Consider the following 24,370-nt stretch of genomic DNA (forward strand, 5'->3'; position numbering starts at 1 on the left):
CGGTGCATGTCATGCCCGAATCCAGGCCTTGCTCGATGCATGCCTTGCCAAGTCCAGGCCTTGCCCGGTGCATGTCATGCCCGATCCAGGCCTTGCTCAATGCATGCCTTCCTCGGTGCATGTCATGCCCGAATCCAGGCCTTGCTCGATGCATGCCTTGCCAAGTCCAGGCCTTGCCCGGTGCATGTCATGCTCGATCCAGGCCTTGCTCGATGCATGCCTTGCCTAGTCCAGGCCTTGCCCGGTGCATGTCATGCCCGATCCAGGCCTTGCTCGATGCATGCCTTGTCCAGTCCAGGCCTTGCCTGTATGCCTTGCTCGTTGCATGCCTTGCTTGGTCCAGGCCTTGACCGGTGCAGGCCTTGATCGGTGCATGCCTTGCCCGGTCCAGGCCTTGCCCGGTGCATGCCTTGCCAAGTCCAGGCCTTGCCCAGTGCATGTCATGCCCGATCCAGGCCTTGCTCAATGCATGCCTTGCCCGGTGCATGTCATGCCCGATCCAGGCCTTGCTCAATGCATGCCTTCCTCGGTTCATGTCATGCCCGAATCCAGGCCTTGCTCAATGCATGCCTTGCCAAGTCCAGGCCTTGCCCGGTGCATGTCATGCCCGATCCAGGCCTTGCTCGATGCATGCCTTGCCTAGTCCAGGCCTTGCCCGGTGCATGTCATGCCCGATCCAGGCCTTGCTCGATGCATGCCTTGCCTAGTCCAGGCCTTGCCCGGTGCATGTCATGCCCGATCCAGGCCTTGCTCAATGCATGCCTTCCTCAGTGCATGTCATGCCCAAATCCAGGCCTTGCTCGATGCATGCCTTGCCAAGTCCAGGCCTTGCCCGGTGCATGTCATGCCCGATCCAGGCCTTGCTCGATGCATGCCTTGCCTAGTCCAGGCCTTGCCCGGTGCATGTCATGCCCGATCCAGGCCTTGCTCGATGCATGCCTTGTCCAGTCCAGGCCTTGCCCGGTGCATGTCATGCCCGATCCAGGCCTTGCTCGATGCATGCCTTGTCCAGTCCAGGCCTTGCCCGGTGCATGTCATGCCCGATCCAGGCCTTGCTCGATGCATGCCTTGCCAAGTCCAGGCCTTGCCCGGTGCATGTCATGCTCGATCCAGGCCTTGCTCGATGCATGCCTTCCTCGGTGCATGTCATGCCCGAATCCAGGCCTTGCTCGATGCATGCCTTGCCTAGTCCAGGCCTTGCCCGGTGCATGTCATGCCCGAATCCAGGCCTTGCTCAATGCATGCCTTGCCTAGTCCAGGCCTTGCCCGGTGCATGCCTTGCCTAGTCCAGGCCTTGCCCGGTGCATGTCATGCCCGATCCAGGCCTTGCTCAATGCATGCCTTCCTCAGTGCATGTCATGCCCAAATCCAGGCCTTGCTCGATGCATGCCTTGCCAAGTCCAGGCCTTGCCCGGTGCATGTCATGCCCGATCCAGGCCTTGCTCGATGCATGCCTTGCCTAGTCCAGGCCTTGCCCGGTGCATGTCATGCCCGATCCAGGCCTTGCTCGATGCATGCCTTGTCCAGTCCAGGCCTTGCCCGGTGCATGTCATGCCCGATCCAGGCCTTGCTCGATGCATGCCTTGTCCAGTCCAGGCCTTGCCCGGTGCATGTCATGCCCGATCCAGGCCTTGCTCGATGCATGCCTTGCCAAGTCCAGGCCTTGCCCGGTGCATGTCATGCTCGATCCAGGCCTTGCTCGATGCATGCCTTCCTCGGTGCATGTCATGCCCGAATCCAGGCCTTGCTCGATGCATGCCTTGCCTAGTCCAGGCCTTGCCCGGTGCATGTCATGCCCGAATCCAGGCCTTGCTCAATGCATGCCTTGCCAAGTCCAGGCCTTGCCCAGTGCATGTCATGCCCGATCCAGGCCTTGCTCAATGCATGCCGTCCTCGGTGCATGTCATGCCCGAATCCAGGCCTTGCTCGATGCATGCCTTGCCAAGTCCAGGCCTTGCCCGGTGCATGTCATGCCCGATCCAGGCCTTGCTCAATGCATGCCTTCCTCGGTGCATGTCATGCCCGAATCCAGGCCTTGCTCGATGCATGCCTTGCCAAGTCCAGGCCTTGCCCGGTGCATGTCATGCTCGATCCAGGCCTTGCTCGATGCATGCCTTGCCTAGTCCAGGCCTTGCCCGGTGCATGTCATGCCCGATCCAGGCCTTGCTCGATGCATGCCTTGTCCAGTCCAGGCCTTGCCTGTATGCCTTGCTCGTTGCATGCCTTGCTTGGTCCAGGCCTTGACCGGTGCAGGCCTTGATCGGTGCATGCCTTGCCCGGTCCAGGCCTTGCCCGGTGCATGCCTTGCCAAGTCCAGGCCTTGCCCAGTGCATGTCATGCCCGATCCAGGCCTTGCTCAATGCATGCCTTGCCCGGTGCATGTCATGCCCGATCCAGGCCTTGCTCAATGCATGCCTTCCTCGGTTCATGTCATGCCCGAATCCAGGCCTTGCTCAATGCATGCCTTGCCAAGTCCAGGCCTTGCCCGGTGCATGTCATGCCCGATCCAGGCCTTGCTCGATGCATGCCTTGCCTAGTCCAGGCCTTGCCCGGTGCATGTCATGCCCGATCCAGGCCTTGCTCAATGCATGCCTTCCTCAGTGCATGTCATGCCCAAATCCAGGCCTTGATCGGTGCATGCCTTGCCCGGTCCAGGCCTTGCCCGGTGCATGCCTTGCCAAGTCCAGGCCTTGCCCAGTGCATGTCATGCCCGATCCAGGCCTTGCTCAATGCATGCCTTGCCCGGTGCATGTCATGCCCGATCCAGGCCTTGCTCAATGCATGCCTTCCTCGGTTCATGTCATGCCCGAATCCAGGCCTTGCTCAATGCATGCCTTGCCAAGTCCAGGCCTTGCCCGGTGCATGTCATGCCCGATCCAGGCCTTGCTCGATGCATGCCTTGCCTAGTCCAGGCCTTGCCCGGTGCATGTCATGCCCGATCCAGGCCTTGCTCGATGCATGCCTTGCCTAGTCCAGGCCTTGCCCGGTGCATGTCATGCCCGATCCAGGCCTTGCTCGATGCATGCCTTGTCCAGTCCAGGCCTTGCCCGGTGCATGTCATGCCCGATCCAGGCCTTGCTCGATGCATGCCTTGTCCAGTCCAGGCCTTGCCCGGTGCATGTCATGCCCGATCCAGGCCTTGCTCGATGCATGCCTTGCCCAGTCCAGGCCTTGCCCGGTGCATGTCATGCCCGATCCAGGCCTTGCTCGATGCATGCCTTGCCCAGTCCAGGCCTTGCCCGGTGCATGTCATGCCCAATCCAGGCCTTGCTCGATGCATGCCTTGTCCAGTCCAGGCCTTGCCCGATTAGAGTGTTGCACAGTACACCCTGGTAGAGAACATGCATGTTTGTTGCATCGCATGGTTTTTGTTTTTGTGCAAAGTTTTAATTGTTCTTCCCAGCCTTGTGGAAATATATAACCAGGAGTCGATGAGTGATATTCTCCCAAACGAAATGGGATGATATCCTTTACTGGCTGCCTGGCAAAGAAAAATTAATGCAATTAGATCATGTCATTGGAATGTGCAGAATACGCTTTAATGTTTGCAGCTTGAGCAATTACGTCTTTCATTGCACGAATGACAGAGGACTGTGCATATTACTGAGCAAGCATGAATAAACCTAGTCGAGGCCTTTCGCTTCGCGTTTTACAATCGGTTAAGTGTGACATTAATCGGAGGAAAACCTGGGGACGTGTTGGTGCGGCACCTGTCCGTGGGTTGCATACTTTCTGCAGGCGATGCTCTGCTGCTGATGCAGTGCCTCATGCAGATCAAGACAGGAAATTTGACTTTAATTTGGGAACCCATACACAATGGCCTACCATTTATAAAAAGCATGTGTGACCTTTATTGTCCACCAGAAAATGCTGACTGGAGGGGACAGACGATTTAACGAGACAGTTCATAGTCGGGCCAATAATTTCACCCAGAAAAGACATAGCACTGTGGAATGATGCTTAGCTCCCTTTTACCTACCCTACCATTCCATGGGAAGAGTGAGCAGAAAATGTATGGATAACGTCGAGAAAAATAAAGATAAGTATTCAATGACTTGTCCAGCATTAATTAGAACAGGTGAATGTCTTAGTTACAGAGTGAATATATTACAAAGAGTTTTATAGAGTGTTTCTCAAAGTGAGAATATAAATGTGGAAGCATGGTGGGTTTACTACCAGACCGAGCACCGTGCTATGTCAGTTTGGCCATCTGGCCCATTTGAAAAGCTCGTACACCAGCTGGGGAAGCTGTACTTTTACGGTTGTCGTTTAACGGTCTGTTGCCTGTCATCAAATGTCCCGTTCAGCCTGGCCGCACCTATGACATCCGCTTCAACAAGCCGACCATCTCGTACTTCCTGAAAGCAGCAGCTGGTATCAAGAAAGGTGCAAAGCGTTCAGGTATGTGCAAACGTTTTCTCCTTCTGACTATGGCAGTGTTGACCTAAACGGTGTGTGTGTGTGTGTGTGTGTGTGTGTGTGTGTGTGTGTGTGTGTGTGTGTGTGTGTGTGTGTGTGTGTGTGTGTGTGTGTGTGTGTGTGTGTGTGTGTGTGTGTGTGTGTGTGTGTGTGTGTGCGTGCGTGCGTGCGTGCGTGTGTGTGTGTGTATGTGTTATTTTTTTTTTGGTTGTTATCTCTTCATGCAGGATTCAGAAGATGGAACGGAGCACTCCCAGGTTGTGTGTGTGTGTGTGTGTGTGTGTGTGTGTGTGTGTGTGTGTTATTTTTTTTTTTTGGTTGTTATCTCTACATGCAGGATTCAGAAGATGGAACGGAGCACTCCCAGGTTGTGTGTGTGTGTGTGTGTGTGTCTCCCTCCCATGTGTAAAATTGTTGCGGTTCTTGGAACCGCATGCATACAACAGATAGGTGTCCCAAGACAGTTATTCCATTATTATGCGTGTAGATAGTCCCTTTTTGTTTAGCGGGACAACAAGGGAGTGCGTGGCGATGATCTAATAGCTAGGTCTGCTTAAATCATTTTCTTCTTTATTTCGTCCCCACTCTTCTTTTCGTCTGATTATTCCTGAGGTAAATCAGCGCGTGCGGCGCCACGGTGAGGAAACTGCTGCACAGGTCCTCGTTCCCGGGCGAGCCCTAACCCCGGCGTGTGCGGCGAGTGATGTGCGCTTGGCAGTGCGGGGTTGTCGACTTGGGCTTCCAATGGTCTGGGGAGGATTGCCGGTTGCATTAAAAAGGCATGCGAATAAATACCTCTTAAGAGGCTGCACGAATGGTGTTTTCACGGCACGGGAAACACGGCCAGCACGACGCCCACGCTGCACGAAACGCGTCCGGAGGCCGATAAAGCCGACTCCACGCCATGTTGGGCGGGATACGAGTGTGCGAGTAGAAGCGGCTTGTTCCTTTTCAACCTCAATATCCGACACATATTGGTGTTCGCCCTGCGCGCACGCGAGCGGAGTCGTGTGAACGCGAGCGCTGGCCATGTGCGTAATGCCGAACCGCATGCACTGTATGGAATGTGCTCGAAAGCAGACACGTACGCCGCTCGTGAAACGTGCATGGATTTATCCATGGCGATTTACCTTCGGCCCTCGCTGGCAGCAGCAGATTCTCCACGGATGGTGAACGTCTTCACGTCTCTATGGCCAGCGAAGCTGCGATCGAGCCGAAGAATGTACAGTGCAGGCCACGTTGGCACGCGTGGAGCGAGCGCATTGATCGACGCTGGTCGAACGCCCGAGTGGGCATGCTGGACCCTCAACCGGTCACCTGGGCACGGCCTGGGGGTTTTTGCAGGATGATTCGTGTGCCAATTTTGGTGTGGGCGATTCGTGTCATGTCGTGGGGTCGGAGCGAAATATGTTTGCTGTCTAGGATGGCCTTGTCGAAAACGAAGTGAGGCGGTTTCCAGCCCAAGCTGGCGGGCCACGTGAGGGGTCGGGGCCAATCAGAGCGCCCGATTCAGGTGATGACATTACGATTTGGGGTGGCCCCTCCCCCCTAGCTGCAAGTCCGATAAAGGTCGGAGAAGTCCCTCCATCTCTCTCTTGCTTTTTGAGTTTCTCCGCCTCTCTCTCGCCTCGCCTCGTCGACATCGCCACGACCCGCCTCATGCTGCCCAGACTCCGCCTCCTCTTCTCCGCCCACACGACGTCGACCCCACCAGCCTACCTGGTCCCGCCTACTACTCCATCTTCGCACTCTGGACTCCGTCCCTTCTCGACTCAAGCTCCTCCTTTACAGTGCCCAATTCCTGGTTCTAAACTCCCTCTTCATAGGGTTTTCTGTGTGTGTGTGTGTGTGTGTGTGTGTGTGTGTGTATGCGTATGTGTGTGTCCTGGCGCCTGTCTGCTTAAGTAAGACTGCAGAAGATTGTTATCATTATAGTTATTAATTTTGCGTTAAGTCTGCTCTGTATCCCCTTTTGTAAGTTGACTGTTAATTATCATTAGGAATGTTCCCAGCTCATCATTGTAGTTTCTTTCATTGATCCAGCATGGTCTAAATCCTCGTTTAGCCAGGACTTTATTCCCAACGATACGTTCCTTTTAGCCGGTACGTCCTTGGCAGTGTCGCTCGGCTGCATCCAATCCGGTAAAGTGACCTGGTCAGGTAGAGTGATCCGGTTCAGACAAGACGTACCGAGGGCGTGTTCCCCGGTAATTAAACCACGTGATTAATTAGGTGACCCTATTAACCCATAGACGGGAGGACCCCAAGTCACGCGGTTGAGTTATTGGCATCCACAGTCGGTGAAGCAACCCGCCGCGTCACGGAATTATCCGTGTGTGACGGCCTACAATTCTGGGGAGTCTGGTGGGAACCGAGATAGCTTCCCCCACCTCGTCGTCTTCACACCCGACCCCCGGCCCACAACAATATATATATATATATATATATATATATATATATATATATATATATATATATATATATATATCTATATGTATATGTATATACATAGATATATATATATATATATATATATATATATATGTATATATATATATATATATATATATATATATATATATATATATATGTATATATATATATATATATATATATATATATATATATATATATATATATATATATATATATATATATATATATATATATATATATATATTGTGACGTTCACGGGACTTGAACAGTCCCGCTAATGTAGAATGAGCCGAAACGATGGAGGCGGTTTATTTATTTATAACCCAAAGATGGCGGTTCTAATCGCTCTACCGCAAACGGGACGAGAAAGGTGGCACGAGTCGCTTTTCACTGAGTTGATAACGTTTATTCCTCTAACCAGAAATAACAAGACTCGGCAAGAAGAGGGATCCGGGGCGATTCGACGGGATGGTGTGGGATCGGGCGTGGGGAAAACACAGACAATTCCAATGAATATACAAATCTCAAACCCTCTAAGGCGCCAGGTACACACACACACAAAACACACACACACACACACACACACAAAACGTAGCTATTCCTGGTGGTCAGGCTGGACCGTGGTGTGGACGCAACAGTCCCTGGATTGGCGTCGGACGAGCTGGCCTTGCTCTCGTCAGGGGGGCAGGAGAAACCGTGGTGCTGTCGACCTCCTGGTCTTGTCCCAAGTCCGCTCACAGCCGCCAGGGAACCAGTTCTGGCGCCAAATTGCGAGCAGGAGAGGGAGGTAGGTCCGCCCGCCGTTCGACCCCGTACTCCGAGCCAGCAGAACCCCAGAGCCAACCAAGGTGAGGCACGAGGCTCAGCAAGGCTACAAGACACGATGAAACCAGGGCCGAATCAGCGCAACAACACAGCACGCTCCCAGCACAACAACCTCCACCCCAAAAAAACGGTCTTTCTGTCCCGATCTTCTTCCTCTTCCTTTTCGACCCTGAACAGAACCTTTTTATCCTCCCGTCCTCGTCACTTCCAATCGAGCCGTTTTATTGGCCCACCGCCGTCGCCTTCCGCCAATCGTGATCACGGGGCGGAGCCATCCGCAGCACTGTCCTGTGAAGTCACGGCAAGCCTCCAGAGAATACTAAAAGGGGTTTACGCAGACACACTTACCCTATCCCGTGTCCCTATCTAATTACGTGACAGTTATCATTTCCCCCTTGAAGAAATGGACATTTACTAGACAACTTATCACCACTGAATTGCTACTTATTACATCGAGATCCTGGTACACTCGAACAGCATGGCATACCTAATTAAACATCCTAATTACCCTTTGAATGCATACCTCCCCCTCAAACGTAACAATATATGTGTGTGTGTGTGTGTGTGTCTCCCGAGCCGTGTGTGTGTCTCCCGAGCCGTGTGTGTGTGTGTGTGTGTGTGTGTGTGTGTGTGTGTGTGTGTGTGTGTGTGTGTGTGTGTGTGTGTGTGTGTGTGTGTGTGTGTGTGTGTGTGTGTATATATATATATATATATATATATATATATATATATATATATATATATATATATATAATGTGTGCGCGCACGTGAAAGTTGCTGTTTTTGGCTGCTGTCTCCACACGTGGGTGGGGTTTGGGAGATGGAACGGTGACCGACCAGATCTCAAAATATTCACCCAACGCTATTTTGGTATAGGATCATAATTCATGGACCGAATTGTGAAGTTTTTTTTTCCAAGGAATCTTTTGAGGATCATCACCGATACCCAGATAGCTTCCATCTGCAGTTCGTTTGTAGTAATATTCCCAGGGATGGTTTTTAAGATCTGTCAGGTTCTGAAACATTCCCCTGTAGCATTGGGGAAGGCTTATTGCTGTTGTTGGGTTTCTTTCTACAATTAGCACCCCCAATTTTTAATTCTACTTCAGAGTTTCTTCGACCCCTAGGAGTAATAAACCATCATTTAGAAAATTATTATTACCTCCACCACCGAAGGTAAAGGAGGTTATGTTTTCACCCCTTTGTTTGTTTGTCTTTATGTACAGGATATCTCAAAAAGTGGTGGACGGATCCGGATGAAATTTTGTGGACAGGTTTGGTGTGTGACAAGGATCAACTGATTATATTTTGGTGAAGATTCAGATCCGGATCCGACTACTATAATTTTTTAAGTGATTCTTCATCATTGAGATATTGTGCGAAACCGATATCTAGCACGATGTCTCAAAAAGTTGTGGATGGATTCGGACAAAACTTAGTGTACAGGTTGGGTGTGTGGCAATGACGAATTCATTCGATTTTGGTGAAGATCCGAATCCGGATCTGGATACGAGAATTATTTAATTTTTGAAGTGATTCTTCACCATTGAGAGATTGGGCCAAAAACGATATAGTGTTGTGGGCCAGGGGTCGGTGGCGAGGAGCGACCGCGAGGTGGAGCAGTAGGGTCGTCTCCACCAAGTACCCGGAATTGAAGGTCGTAACCCTTGGATAACTCCAAAGGTCACGGGTCCCTTAGCGGACCGTGGACGCAATATTTTTACGGCGTGGGGTAGGGTTAATTGCCTAATTTCAATATACCTAAGTACCCACATCATCTAACTACTGGGGAAAACCACACCCTCGACGGACCTCGGGCGGAATGGGCCATTTACCGAGCCCGATCCGGGTGTAAACCGAGCGGGGATTACCAAGATCCGTCGGTCCAAATGAACAATTACAGCAAGAAGGCCTCCCTAATTCCCAATACGCACCGTGCTAAACCAATGAAGGAAAGGACAGCAACGAGCTGGTACATTTAACAAGATGATTTATTAATGAACAATAATCGGGGAGGGGCGCACACAAAGAGCAGAGTTGAAACCGAATATGCAGTCAATGTACAAAGGCGAGATACTTAAGCAATGTTTACTTATCGGACTGGCGTCACAAACACACATCAACGCGTGCGCGCGCGCGCACACACACACACACACACACACACACACACACACACAAAAGAAATGGGGCCGGTTGCCCTTTATTGTGCCCTTCAGCTCGGGAGGGAAGACAAGCTGAGGGAAGAGCCTGGTCTTGCACCTAGCCACCTCATGCGGTAATGTCGATCTTGTCCGGTGGCGGGACTCGAACCCATGCCCATATACCAGGCACCGAGGCAGTGTGACCACTCCTCATTTTCATTAATGCCAAGGTGAGCCAATGAAAAATGCCAAGAATTCACAAGGTTTCGGAAAAGCGACGATAATATAAATCCTATACGCCAAGAAAACCTATAGAAAACTAAGATGCAAAGGTGAACAACGAATTGCCAAGATCTTGTGAAAAAGCCAAGGAGTGGTTACACTGCACCGAGGGACAAAGGAGTCAGCCACGGACGCCAGCCAGCTCGAATAATCACGAGGCGAGAGATCACTGCGACGAGACCAGAGCCAGTGACAGCGACAAGACGAGACCAGCGCCACGAGATGACCGCGCCGTCCCATCTACTTCTTTACCGACCGGGGTCGGGGGGGGGCGGGGACATGTCTCACGTCACCTCACCCCTCATTCGCCGGGGGAAATCGGACATCTCTCCGTGATTGGTCGGGGGGCGTGTCAGGGCGTCTCGATCCCCCGCCCCCCGAAGAGACTCTGCTTCTCTTGGAGCTCGCTCTGCGCCCATTGGCTGAAGGGCGGCAAATGCACTCGCACCCTTCCGATTGGCCGCAGCGTGGAGTCAGAACTTCGGTGACCGAGGGAACTCTGCCCACATGCGTGTTCGGCACGCCATCGTGCAGGGATTGGTCCATAGTGTTGTTATTTTTGTGGATATAAATTATCGAGCTAAGAAAATAACTCGCAGCACATACACTTAATCACCCTTTAAACATTAGGACGGGACCTAACTATAAACACATACTTATCGAAATAACTGAATTGTGAGGACTGCTAACTGTCTGTGTGCAGGAGGCTTCCAAATCCGTAACAATAGTACTGTGTATAGCATGATATTTAAAAAATGTATTGGGCCCGATATGTTCTCGTGGATCAGACATTACGTGGTGGAGGTATGCGCTCTATCGAGTGCCCTTCTCGTTATTATTGTTTTTTTTATAATTATTATTAATTTTTTTTTTTTTTTGGTGATTTGGGTTGGGACGAATGCTATTTGGGATGGGACGGGATCTCTGGGACGAAGCTACGTGTTTATTCCTGTTACTCTCACATTGCAGACAGGTTGGTGGCCTCTCTGTATGCTACCACCTCCTTTTTGGTCTTCACCCTCTGCCCTCTCTTGGCTGAGTCCCTTCCAGTTTTCAAAAGGGCACCTACGGTCTGCCAGTAACCCTCTTCTTGTTGAATTCCCAATGTCCAGGCTCACTGCTCATCTCTATTCATTTGTTCCCCTTTTCTCTCGCCTGCGGAACCAACTTCCCCAGTCTGTTCTGACCCATTCTTCCCTCCAGAGCTTCAAGACAGCTATTCACCACTATCTCAAGTCTTCCCCCATCCATACACACTTCTTCTACCCCAAATTACCTCATTCCCAAGCACTCCCTTTTTCCTAGTTATTGGGATTTTACCCTCCTCTCCCTCACCTCTTTTCATTTGTTAGTTGTCGGTTGATTTGTTCCTTTTCTGTTTCATCCCCACTTTCCCCTTCCTCTAATTGCTGTGTTTCATCCAGATTGTGTGCAGCTTGTTCACCCCCATGTGTCCTTCAACCCCCTCCCCTTGATCTCACTCTCTCTCATTCTCACTTCCACTCTGTTGGTGTTTCCCCCTTTTCATTTTGTTCCCTTCCATTGTGCTCTCGCTTTCACAAGCCTCAATCACATGTCGTATACAATATTTGTCTTTATTTTTTGGGGGATTTGTCATGTTTTTTTATTCTCCCCCAAAATGAGGGGTCAAGACCCCCAGAACCACCCCTTAAATCCACCTATGCTTCTATCTATCCCCTCCCTCCCCTCTCCATTGTCTTCTGTCCATCCCCTCTCTCCTCGCTCTCTCCCTCCTCTCTCTCTCCCCCATTCTTCCCCAATTCACCTCTCCCACTCTCGCTCTCTCTCTCCCTCCCTCTCTACCCTCACCCCTCTCTCCCCCCTCTCTCTGCACTCCCCCTCTCTCCTCGTCCCCTCCCTCTCTGTCTCTCCTCTTTATCTGTCTCCACTCTCTCTCCCCTCTCTACTCCTTCCTCTCTCTACACTCACTCTCTCTCCCCTCTCTTTCTTCTCTCCCCTCTCTTTCTTCTCTCACTCTCTCTCCCCTCTCTTTCTTCTCTCTCTCTATCTCACCCCTCTCTCTTTCCCATCCCTCTCTCCTCATCCCCTCCCTCTCTGTCTCCCCTCTTTCTCTGTTTTCACTCTCTCTTCTCTCTCTCTCTCTCTCTCTCTCTCTCTCTCTCTCTCTCTCTCTCTCTCTCTCTCTCTCTCTCTCTCTCTCTCTCTCTCTCTCTCTCTCTCTCTCTCTCTCTCTCTCTCTCTCTCTCTCTCTCTCTCTCTCTCTCTCTCTCTCTCTCTCTCTCTCTCTCTCTCTCTCTCTCTCTCTCTCTCTCTCTCTCTCTCTCTCTCTCTCTCTCTCTCTCTCTCTCTCTCTCTCTCTCTCTCTCTCTCTCTCTCTCTCTCTCTCTCTCTCTCTCTCTCTCTCTCTCTCTCTCTCTCTCTCTCTCTCTCTCTCTCTCTCTCTCTCTCTCTCTCTCTCTCTCTCTCTCTCTCTCTCTCTCTCTCTCTCTCTCTCTCTCTCTCTCTCTCTCTCTCTCTCTCCCTCCCCCTCTCTCTCTCACCCTCTCCCCATCTGTCTCTTTTCAACACCCCATTTTCCTCGCACTGTGTTTGTGATGTGAGCTGTACAATAACGATGCACCGTACTCAGTGGGTGACTTGCAGGTGGATTGCAGGATGCATCTATTGCTGCCCATGCCTAACTTGCCCACATTCCTCTTGTCTTCCTCCTGTGTGATCGGCGGAGGTGCTCGAATTCCATGAACTTACAAGTAGAATCTGTTTGCATGGCATGGTGTCCTGCCAGAACGTGTGCTTTGACCGTTCCTCCGGGCAGCATAAATGTGCGAATTGGCCGTTTGGCCTGATTGCTGTTGGGATGGATTGTGATTGCAGGAAACTGTGCTGCAGAACTGCATCCTCCACCCTTGCTTTGCGAATCATTTCCTGGAATCGTAATGCAGAAAGTCAGACACTTGAACTCCCGAGACAGTGCTTTCTCGTCCTACAATACCTGACTAATTACAATGCAACAGCACGGATTGTGTTTGTTCACTCATTTGTTTATATCTGTCGCACGCAGCTCAGTTGGCGGTAATAACATAACAACATAATCTGTTGTTGGTGCCATATGGCCATTAGTCCTTGTGTTTTGCATGCACAGAATTGGACACTCACTAGATGCATCAATCCCCCTCTTCCCCATCCAACTTTGCCAGATATACACACTTTTTACAACCATACTTACGTCATTTGTTGCCATCCCATGATTATAAATTTCAAAATCCATTCATATTAACCAATTAACACAAGTGTTCTGTGAAGCTGTGCCTTGATCATTTATTCTCATATCCTATCTCGTTATTTTATTTACCTCTGCCACCAAGGGTGAAGGAGGTAATGTTTTCACCCCTTTCTGTTTGTTTGTATGCAGGATATCTCAAAAAGTTCTGGATGAAAATTTGTGGACAGTTTGCTGTCTGACGAGGACGAACTGGTTATATTTTGGTGAAGATCTGGATCCGGATCTAGATCTGAAAATTTTTTAAGTGATTCTTCACCATTGAGAGAGAGGAGGAGATTGGGACCATACCAGTGTTGAGCGTTGATGCTGCTTAAGCAGTCTCCTTGGCGATTGGGCACAATCCTGGACGGGTCGCCACTCCGACACAGTATACCAGCATCCATCCATCCATCCATTGGGACCATGCTCTGTGCAGAGTGTTGGTGCTGCCTAAGCAGTCTCCTTGGCTATTGGGTACAATCCTGGTTGGGTCGCCACTCCGACAGTATATACCAGCATGATGGCACTCATTTTGCCGACCTCGGAAGGATGTCAGGTTTGAGAGAAACGGAAAGGGCCAAAAATGATATAGTACTGTATTGCATGACGTTTCAAAAATGTAATGAGCCCGATCTTCGACAACATTGTTGTGGCCCCAGGGTCATGGAGGTAATTGTGAGAATTAACACTACAAAGGAGGAGATATCCCTGGTTTCTCCCCAGACTCACAGGCCGTCACACACGAATAAGTTTGTGTCGTGGTGGGTCGCTAAACGACTGCGAATGCCAGTAATTTGACCACATGACCCAGTGTCCTCCGTCTGACTACTGTTTAACTGGGAACACGAAGTTGCTTTTTTGGGGAATCGCGCCCTCAACGCGTACTTGCGTTACTTACCATATCAGGTGCAGCCGAGCGGAGCTGTCTCGTACGCACCGGCGAAGAAGCAGATTTTGGGGGTATAACTCCCCAGCTATGTGAAGGTGTGGACCATACTCGACCAATGGAGGAAAAGACAAAAACGAGCTGGGTGCATTTATAACAAGGCAGATTTATTTCAACAATGCGAGTGATAATATGTTCTACAGTTATGGATTTATTCACAAATGTACAGCATGGAAAAACAAGGAATTTGTGTGTGCGACAAAAGAAATGCAATATTCACGAAATAAGACAGTGCAGATTTATGCTGATAAACTTAGACAGTCTTAAATTACACTATACATGACAGGTGCCATCACACACACACACGGAAAATTAGAGATAACTCAGAAAGAGGAGAGACAGTTGAGGAGTAGCGACCTCGTGGTACCTGGCGTGGTCGGTGGACCGGTGCAACCCAATTGCTTTGGAAGGGGGAGGAGGGAGGAAAACTGAAGGTGTCTGTGGTGTGGGAGTGAGAGGTGTGAGAGTAGTGCAGCATGTCATGGGGTGTGATGTGAGAGGTGCGAATCAGTAAGGTCGCTCTGAAAAGAACGATTGTTTGGGACTTGCCCTCGTCGATTGCTCTTGTGTGTCCACAGTGGACAAGACGTAGATGGGAGAGAAAGCTGTGTGAGGGTCTGCAAGTGTAAATGTTGGCTGCTTGATGCAGCCGAAAGTGAGCGCCGATGACCCGGGGATGGTCTCGGCCTGTTCTGGCAATCGCTTGCTCCACCGCGATCTCCTCGCTTGGCTGCTCCGCCCTCTCCTCGCGGTCGCGCTGACTTGTGGCGAGATTCACTCGGATGCTGGAGAGCTCTCGTTTGACCGCCTCGAGAAGTGCAGAGAAGTCAAGTCTGCCGAAGTCCCTGATTGTGAGCCAAATTGCTCCTTTTATTGGCCCTGAGCGAGGTAGAAGCTAAAAATCGGATCAAATAATGTTGTAGGCGTTTCTGAGCTCTACCATTGGTGCATTTCAGTTGTCCCGCACCGTCGCCATGCTTCGGAATTAAAAATGGCTTCATTCACTCTTCAACCTTGCCATGCATCGGAGCTCCATGATCAACATGGGGCAAGAGTTTTCAAAAAGCGCTGTCCAACCCCGAACGTGCGCCGGTCTCCATTTAATCATGGTTATTGAGGGAAACACCAGAGCGATTCGCACGTCTTCGAATGAACCCCGGCGCATGCTTGCACTTCAAGTTACACGCCGAAACACCCCAATCCTCATTATCCTTGCTCCTTTGGCATCCTCCGAGACTGTGGTGAGCGCCCAAGAGGTTAATGGCAGTTGTGGTGGGAATAGGAAGGTGGGAGAAGCGTTGTGGAATTTGTGGTGAAGAGATTGGGAGAGGTGGTTGTCGATGTGGCGTTGCGACGAAGAGGTTGGAGGAGATTATCATAATTGTCGCATTTGTGGTGAAGAAATGGATGAAGGCGATTGTGGGGATCTTTAGAAGGCATGTGGATTGATTATGGTGAGCGTTGTAACATTGTGGTGAGCATAAGGAGGGTCCGAGGTGAGGTGGCAGTTGGATTTTGGCACGCAGTCTGAACGGAACATGGCGAGCGTATAAAATGAACCTCGCTGGCCTTCCTCGCATTCTCGGCATTGTTACTGTTCTGCATGCATGCATGCTTGCTTGGCTTGTGTAAGAGGTAAAGTAAAATAAAGGGATGACATAACAGAAAGAATAGAGGATTGAAGACCTAACTTGAAGCCCTAGGCAACACATCTTTCCCATTTGCCCACAAGACATATGGAAAGAATTAACTAAACAAATACTAATAAAATAACTGTCTTAGGAATGCTATATGTTGTGTGCCATTTCCTCGGAGGAGTGCCGGTTTTACAAAACCGTAACAATATTATAAACTCAACCATTTCCATTTCTTCTTCTTCTCCTCCTCTTCCAGGTGAGGTCCGATGGCACCATGCTTTTGCCCTGACTTGACCACGATACTCCTCCAGCCCCCTCTGTCCTCAGCCAACTCTCTCCATGCCCCAACCACGCCTACCTTTTGGATATCCCTCCTTACACAATCCTGCATCTCCCACCCACTCTCCACCACAACAGCCAGATTGTCCGCATACAGCAGCCTCCCCATACTACCCCTGAAGCTCACCTTTCTGCTTACCAGCTCCATCACTGTGATAAACATGAGTGGGCTGAGAGCCCTTCTCTGTCTCAAACCAATGTTCACACTGAGCTCCTCAGACATCCCAGGATGAATCAAGACTCTTCCTTTCATTCCCTTGTACATCCCTTTCACCAACCTAACTTCTGCTTCCAGCTCTCCCATCCATCTCAGTGTCGCCATCACCATCTCTCTCGGGACAGTGTCATAGGCCTTCTCCAGGTCCACAAATCCCAATGCTATCTCACATTGCACCTCCAACCTCTTCTCCACCAGCTGTTTCAGCATGAACATCCCATCCGTCATCCCTCTACCTTTTCTAAACCCTTGCTGTTCTTCTCTGATCTCCATCTCTACCCTTTTCCTGATCCTCCCACTACAGAATCCTCTCCAGCACCTTCATTACATGACTTAGGAGCATCATGCCCCTGTACTAACCCCATCTTCAACATCGTCTTTCCCCTTCCATATCGGCACAATCAACCCTGTCCTCCACTCCTGAATGGAACCCTCTCATACATATGCTCAACAGCCTCTTTGTTCAACTGACTCCGACTTCTTCCACTGCAATTATCATCTCTGTACACACCTCACTAATGCCTGGCGCTCTTTCCTTCTTCATCCTTTTCAATGCCATCCACACTTCCTCCTCTGTGATCTCCACCAATACCACTTCACAACTCTGTTTACAGTTCCATTTATCACACAAATATCCCAGAAATGCTTTCTCTGATTTGAAAGCTTAAAAAAGACAATTTTTAATTCTTACACCAAGAATAGCACCTCGTTCCCGCTGTACGAACGTCGTAACTTAAGTGGCACTGTCTCAATTACAACTACTCAAGGCAAAGTTCAAATCTTTATATGAATGGGCTTTTGAAGGCCTTTTGGCATGCCCAAGCCTCATTGTGCGGAGCTATTACCGAAGATTGAAATTCCGCACAAATATTTTTTTATATACATTTATTTATATAGTGCCTATAGAAGGTCTGCATCCCCCTTCAAAATTTTCACCATTTGTTGCCTCATAGCCTGGAATTAAATTTCATTAAACCTGACTTTTTCCACCTTGACTTACACATTGTAACCCATAACTTCCACATGAAAAACAAATTCTACAAATTTCAGAAAATTAATTAAACATACAAAACTGGAATATCTTGGTTGGATAAGTGTCCACCCCCCTGATAATAGCAATTGTAAATTAGCTCAGGTGTAACAAATCACCTTCAAAATCACACACCAAGTTAATTGGCCTCAATCTGTGTTAAATTGTGATTCTGATTATTTCAGAATAAAATCAGCTGTTCCTGTAGGTGTCTTCTGCTGGGTAGTGCATTTCACAGCAAAGACTCAACCATGAGAACCAAGGAGCTTTCAAAAGACATCCAGGATAAAGTTGTGGAAAGGCACAGATCAGGGGATGGGTATAAAATATTTCAAAGGCCTTGAATATCCCTTGGAGCCCAGTCAAGGCAATCATTAAGAAGTGGAAGGCGAATGGTACCACCAAGACCCTGCCGAGATAAGACCATCCCTCCAAACTGGATGACCAAGCAAAGAGAAGACTGATCAGATGCTAACAAGAGTCCAATGGCAACTTTGAAATAGCTATATGCCTTTATGGCAAAGACTGGTCACTGTGTGCATCCAACAATATCCCAAGCACTCCACAAGTCTGGCCTGTATGGTCCGGTGGCAATATGGAAGGCATTGCTCAAAAATGCCCACCTTGAATACCGTTTGAGGTATGCAAAAAAACACTGGAAATTCTGAAGCCATGTGACAAAGTATTGTGGCCTGACAAAACCAAGATGGAACTTTTTCGCCAAAATGCAAAACGTTACGTTTGCTGCAAACCCAACGCAGCACATCACCCAAAGAACACCATCCCTACTGTGAAGCATGGTGGAGGCAGCATCATGTTATGGGGATGTTTCTTATCAGCAGGGACTGGGGCACTTGTCAGGATAGAAGGGAAAATGGATGGAGCAAAATACAGAAAAATCCTTGAGGAAAACCTGCTGCCCTCTTTAAGACAGCTGAAATTGTGACGGAAGTTCACCTTTCAGCATGACCGAATGCATGACCGAAAACCACACCCTCGGCCGACTTTGTCCGAATCGAGTCGCAATCACCGACTCGGATCCGGCGTAACCGAGCGGGAGTTACCAAAGCCGTGCCGGACCAAGTGAACAACCTACCACACGAACGGTCTTACTAATTCACAATACGCACCTTGCTGGGCCAATGAAGGAAAGCACAGAAAACGAGCTGGTACATTTAACGGGTTTATTTTACAAAGAATAATCGAGGAGGAGAACACCGAGCAAAGTTATCACGAATAAAAGGCAGGCAATGTATAAGCAAAGGAAAGCACTTACACAATTCTACTTATCAGACTGGTGCCACACGCGCGCGCGCGCGCGCGCGCACACACACACACACACACACACACACACACACACACACACACACACACACACACACACACACACATACACACACACACACACACACACACACACACACACACACACACACACACACATGAACTGGGCCCCGTCGGGTCTTTATTTCGGCCTTTCAGCTCGGAGGGAAGGCGAGCTGAGGGCAGGGGCCTATTCGGGTACCTCCCCGCCTCGTGCGGTTTCACCGGACCCGCACTTGTGGAGCTCGGAGTCCGTGACGGGAACGGGGATCCCAGCTCGAGCGCTCCAATGCAAACCACTACGGTGGGGCTCGAACCCACGACCCAGACCAAGCCACACTCACCACCAAGACCACAGACCGCAATCGCCACGATCCTGCACAACGCACCCTTGTCCGCCCAACACTGGTCCAGACAACCACTCTACCGTTCTGAGGTGGGAGGGGTCTCTTCTCCTCCCACTCGCCTCCTGATTGGACGAGGGGTTGTCGGATGCCTCGTGGTCACCTCCCGATTGGCTGGGGTGTGCGTGTCATGCTCCCCCTTTGCTCATTGGCTGGAGGAAACGGTCCATGCCCTTCCTTGGGACGGAGCCTCGATCTGAGGCGTTGGAGGCTATCCCCACGCCTTCAGCCAAAAACACGTGGGCAATGGCGACCGGTCGAGTGCGGGACGGTGGCGTTGTTGTAGTGGATGTAGTTGTTGTAGATGTAGTTGTTGAAGATGTAAAAACCTTTCTAAAAAATAACTCGTAGCGCACATATGAAATTCCCATTAGACAGAAGGAATGGATTCTAACTATAAACACATACTTATTGAAATAACTGAACTACGGGGACTCTGGCTGTCTGTGTGCAAAAGGCTTCCAGATTTGTAACAGTATCTTCTGTGGTTCCAAATATCTTAACAACCAAAGTTGTCCAGGTCTTTTTGGAACACTCTGTACAAGCTCCTCCATGAGCATTGGACAACACAGAAAAGAAAGTCATAAGAATCCTGAATGTCACAAAGAGAATATTGACGTCACCAAGTCAATGTCACAATGTGAAATGTCACAGATTCCATAAACATCAACCAACAAACACAACCAATTGTAGAACGATCCGATTATACACGACACAGCATTCCGTTGAGTCAAGTTAAAGCAAGCAACTCAAAATAGAAGTATCAATCGCCAGTCTCTGTCTAATCTTCCTTCTTTCTTTTTTAATCCAAAAATTGCTCTTTTACTACGGGGCAACACTGACATCACAGAAACAAATCAATCATCCGGAAATGTTTAGACAAAACCCAGCACTCCTCGAATAGTTTGAAAGAGAGTGTTTTTGACTCCAACTGCACTCTTCTGTTTCGCTTGCACGACTCGTGCCGCCTAATTGCGCGATGCTTAAATGAGAAATGCTGACAGGCGCTTCATCTTGACTGCCTGCCGGCGGAGCCTGGCTGTTTTTGCTCATACTGAGTGAGGGAGAGGGAGGATGGAGACAATGGGGGAGGGAATTAAAAACAGATGGGATGTGGTGGTGGATGGAGGGGCCAAGGAGAGAGAGAGAGAGAGAGAGAGAGAGAGAGAGAGAGAGAGAGAGAGAGAGAGAGAGAGAGAGAGAGAGAGAGAGAGAGAGAGAGAGAGAGAGAGAGAGAGACAGAGAGAGAGAGAGAGAGACAGAGAGAGAGAGAGAGAGAGAGAGAGAGAGAGAGAGAGAGAGAGAGAGAGAGAGAGAGAGACAGAGACAGAGACAGAGACAGAGACAGAGACAGAGACAGACAGAGACAGAGGGGTGAATGTTATTAGAGCTACTGCTGTGTTCGCAATAGATTTTGTCTTGTGTCTTGTAAGTGAGTGGGAATAAGGCAGATAAATGCTCTTCCCTAAGCGCTAATCCGTGCCAGCAGCGATTTCCGGCAGCTTTCTGCCCCCTGTTGCCCGATCGAGCAAAGCACACTTGATGGGTGAGCATGCTGATGCAGGTGGTGATGGGCGACGGTGAACACAACCTGGCAACACGTCCGACAATTGGCTTGTTGCCGAGCATGACGTTTATGTATAAACTGTAATTTATGGTGATGAGGGTAACAAGTGGGCATGGTGCCATTGATGTATTAGGTGTACAAAAGGGACCATTTGGGTTTGTGTGTGGGGTGGAGAGTTAAATTGATGAAAATGAAAAAAAAAAAAGGGAAGGTAAAGGAGGAGAAGCTGGTATGAGGGAGGGCTTGGATGGAAAAGTCGAGGAGTGTGGGAGTAGAGGGAGATGTGGGGCAGAAACCAGTGCTGGATTAACCATTAGGCAGACAAGGCATGTGCCTTAGGGCCAGCCAAAAATTCGGGCCACAAAATTTTTTGTATTGTATAGCCACAATTTTGCAAATTGTATAGAGGGATTAAATAAACTATTTTCTTTTCACATTAAATACTTGTCTTTTTTGTATTAAATATTTTGTTCTTTAATCAGTTCATCTTTTGTCTGGGGTCCATTTCCAGGAGCCCGAGATCTAGTTTAAAATTTTCAGGCCATTCTCTAAAATTTCAAAATATGCCTTAGGGCCAGCCGAGGCTTAATCCGGCACTGGCAGAAACAGTTGTGAAGGTCGAAGGTTTTGCCTTTTTGGCATACATTTACGTCCAAGGTCCCATGCAATTTTGACGTCGTCGGTAAAGTGGAACATGGCGGCGCAGGCGATGATTTTGTCAGCAGACGTTCGACCATTGTCGGACCAGGACAATTAAAGATTAATGTTTCGTTTTTAAGAATGAATCCCCCTTTCTTCATTCACATCCTGCTATTTCCTCTGGATCTCTGTCGCTGCATCTGTTGCTCAAAGAGCCTACCTCTTATCTCCAACCAATCAGACCTTTGCAACCTTCAATCGAGCATACTGCACAATTCCCATTCCATTAATGTCGTCGTCACCGCAGCCTTCAGTCATGCAGACATTTCAATTTGCAATCCGTGTCCTTACACACAATCTACTCCTACCTTTGATAGTTTTGCATCTTGTGTGCTTAGCATGATAACGACCCTTATCGATTTGGCGTGCACGTGTTGCCTCTGATTTTGAAGTTTAAGCCTTTATGAAAGGAAAGTATATGATGGTGTCATAATTGGGGGAATGTGCACTTTGATTTGATGCTTTTGGATCCCCAGCAATATCCATGTTTGACGGGGTTCGGGGTAGGCTCAACGAGCTCAGCTTTCATATTGTTTTCTAATATTTAAAGGTTAAAATCCTGACCCAGTTGAGTGAATAATGGCAAGACCACTCGTTGTATTTTTTGTCAAGGGGTTGCTTTGGCAGAACCTTGCAAGATAGTGGTCACCAGCCAGGAGTGAATTGGAACATGTAGGCTCTCTGATACTTTGTAAGGGGTGTAGGATGTGTGTGTTGAATGTCTTACGAGTGGACATTAATGTATCCTTACTAAATGCTATCGTCCTTGTGCTTTATATCTCTCAGGACATGAGAAGGCCGGCATGATTACACTCAAACATGTGTATGAGATAGCTTTGGTGAAAGGGCAGGATGAGGGATTTCAGGTACGTGACATGTCCATGGAGAGAATTTGCCGTTCCATCCTGGGCTCTGCGCGATCTATCGGAATCCAAGTTGTTCAAGAGTGAGTGTTTGCACCGCCCTCTTGTTCTTATTCACTCCACTGTGACGTCACTTTATGTTTGCAGTTAAAGAAGTCGATTGCTGTGTTGTTTGAATGCATAACTTCAATTAACTGCCTCTCTCAGGTTTCTGTGGTGTGCACAAGGGTCTGCCAGTAAGCCTCTTCTTGTTGGAATTCCCCAAATCCAGGCTCATTGCTCACCTCCACTCATTTGTTCCTCTTTTCTCTCGCTTGTGTAACCAAATTCCCCATTCTGTTCAGTCCCATTCTTCCATTCAAGGCTTCAAGACCGCTATTCACCACTGCCTCTGGTCATCCCCCATCCATACACATGATCTCTTTTACCCCAAATGACACCAATCCAAAACACTCTTTTTATTCAGGTTATTGTGTGTGTTTTTCCCCTCCCTTTCCCTCATCTCATCTGTTCTTTTTCTGGTTTTCATCAATGATCTCTCTGACTCTCTGGAAAATCCTCTTTATCTCTTTGCTGATGACTCCACTCTCTGCCGTACCATCTGTCATCACTCAGACCGGCAAACAACAGCTTCTTCGCTCACTGCAGATCTGGGTAAAATCACAAACTGGTCCAACACGTGGAACATGTCTTTTAATCCGGACAAATCTCACACTCTCACTATGTCTCTCCGAAAGGACCGTTTACAAAAACCCACCCATCCACTTTCTAAACAATCCTCTAGAAGAAGTCCTTTCTTTCAAGCTTCTGGGTCTCACGATCTGCCATGATCTTTACTGGGAGAACCACATTTCAAACCTCGCCTCAAAAGCCAGTCGCCGACTGGGAATCCTCCATCGTGCAAAGTCCTTCCTCGGCCCACCTGAGCTCCTGACCACTTACAAAGCTTTCCTCCGCAACCTGATGGAGTACTGTTCTACCTTCTGGGCTGGTGCTCCTGCCTCTCACCTTTCTCGGCTTCACGCTCTGGAAACCAAGGCATTTCAGATCATTGGCATCTCCCGCAATGAGGCTGAGTCTTTGGGCCTCTCACTCTCTCACCGCAGGCAGGTCGGTGGTCTTTCTGTCTTATACCGTCTCCTCTCCATCCTCGCCCCCCCCTGCTTTCTCTGCGATTTGTCCCCACCACATTTCCGCAGAGTGCTCAAGGTCCGCCAAAAACCCCCTTCTGGTAAAACTACCAAAATCACGAATCACTGCTCATCTTCACTCTTTCATTCCTCTTTTTTCCCGCCTTTGGAATAAACTCCCTCACTCTATTCATTCCCATTCTTCCCTCCAGGCCTTCAAAACAGCTGTTCACCACCACCTCTTATCATCCCCCATTCAAATCCTCGATCTTTTCTACCCCTGATAATCCACCCAAGCCCACCTCCTTCAATTTCCTGCTTTCCTTCCTGAAAGTCCCTGTAATGTCCATCTTCTATTCCCCATGTTCCACGCCCCATCCCTCTCCCTTCCACAGAACTCCTGTCTCTGTTCTCCACTGTTTTGTCCTTCCCACTCCCGCCCTTCTTGTCTCATGCCCCCCCTTGCTGTGCACAGTGCGTTGTGTGTTCGCTCTCACACGAGCCTCGACAAGGTATACAAAAAAAAACAAAAAAACTCTTCGTTTGTTCGTTGCCGGTTGTTTTCTTCCTATTCTGTTTCATCTCCGCTTTACCATTCCTCTTCTTGCTGTATATCATTCAGCTTGTGTGTAGCTTGTTTACCCCGACATATCCTCCCTTCTTCTTTTCTTCCTCTTCATCTTCTTGCTGTGTTTCATTCAGCTTGTGTGCAGCTTGCTCACCTCCATGTATCCTCACTCTCGTCTGCTTCTTCTTTGTCCGCTTCTTCTTGCTCTGTTTTTTTTCAGTTTGCGTGCATCTTGTTCACCCCACCCCCCCCCAATGTGTCCTTCTCCCCCTACCCTTGATCTCACTCTCACTTCTACTC

The 24,370-nt window shown here is 49.1% G+C and overlaps 1 protein-coding gene across 1 annotated transcript in view; it reads left to right on the forward strand.

Annotated features, from left to right (window-relative positions):
* Positions 1 to 24,370, forward strand: part of MRPL11 (mitochondrial ribosomal protein L11) — a 158,920-nt gene that overhangs the window by 125,046 nt on the left and 9,504 nt on the right. The window contains exons 4-5 of the mRNA XM_085857120.1: positions 4,308 to 4,401; positions 22,296 to 22,455. Coding sequence (XP_085713246.1) covers positions 4,308 to 4,401; positions 22,296 to 22,455 — 254 coding nt within the window. The remainder of the gene's footprint in view (positions 1 to 4,307; positions 4,402 to 22,295; positions 22,456 to 24,370) is intronic.

Source organism: Eptatretus burgeri, chromosome 15 (assembly GCF_056783735.1).
Source record: "Eptatretus burgeri isolate ZD-2024b chromosome 15, Ebu_testis_v1, whole genome shotgun sequence".
NCBI classification, from domain to species: Eukaryota; Metazoa; Chordata; class Myxini; order Myxiniformes; family Myxinidae; genus Eptatretus; species Eptatretus burgeri.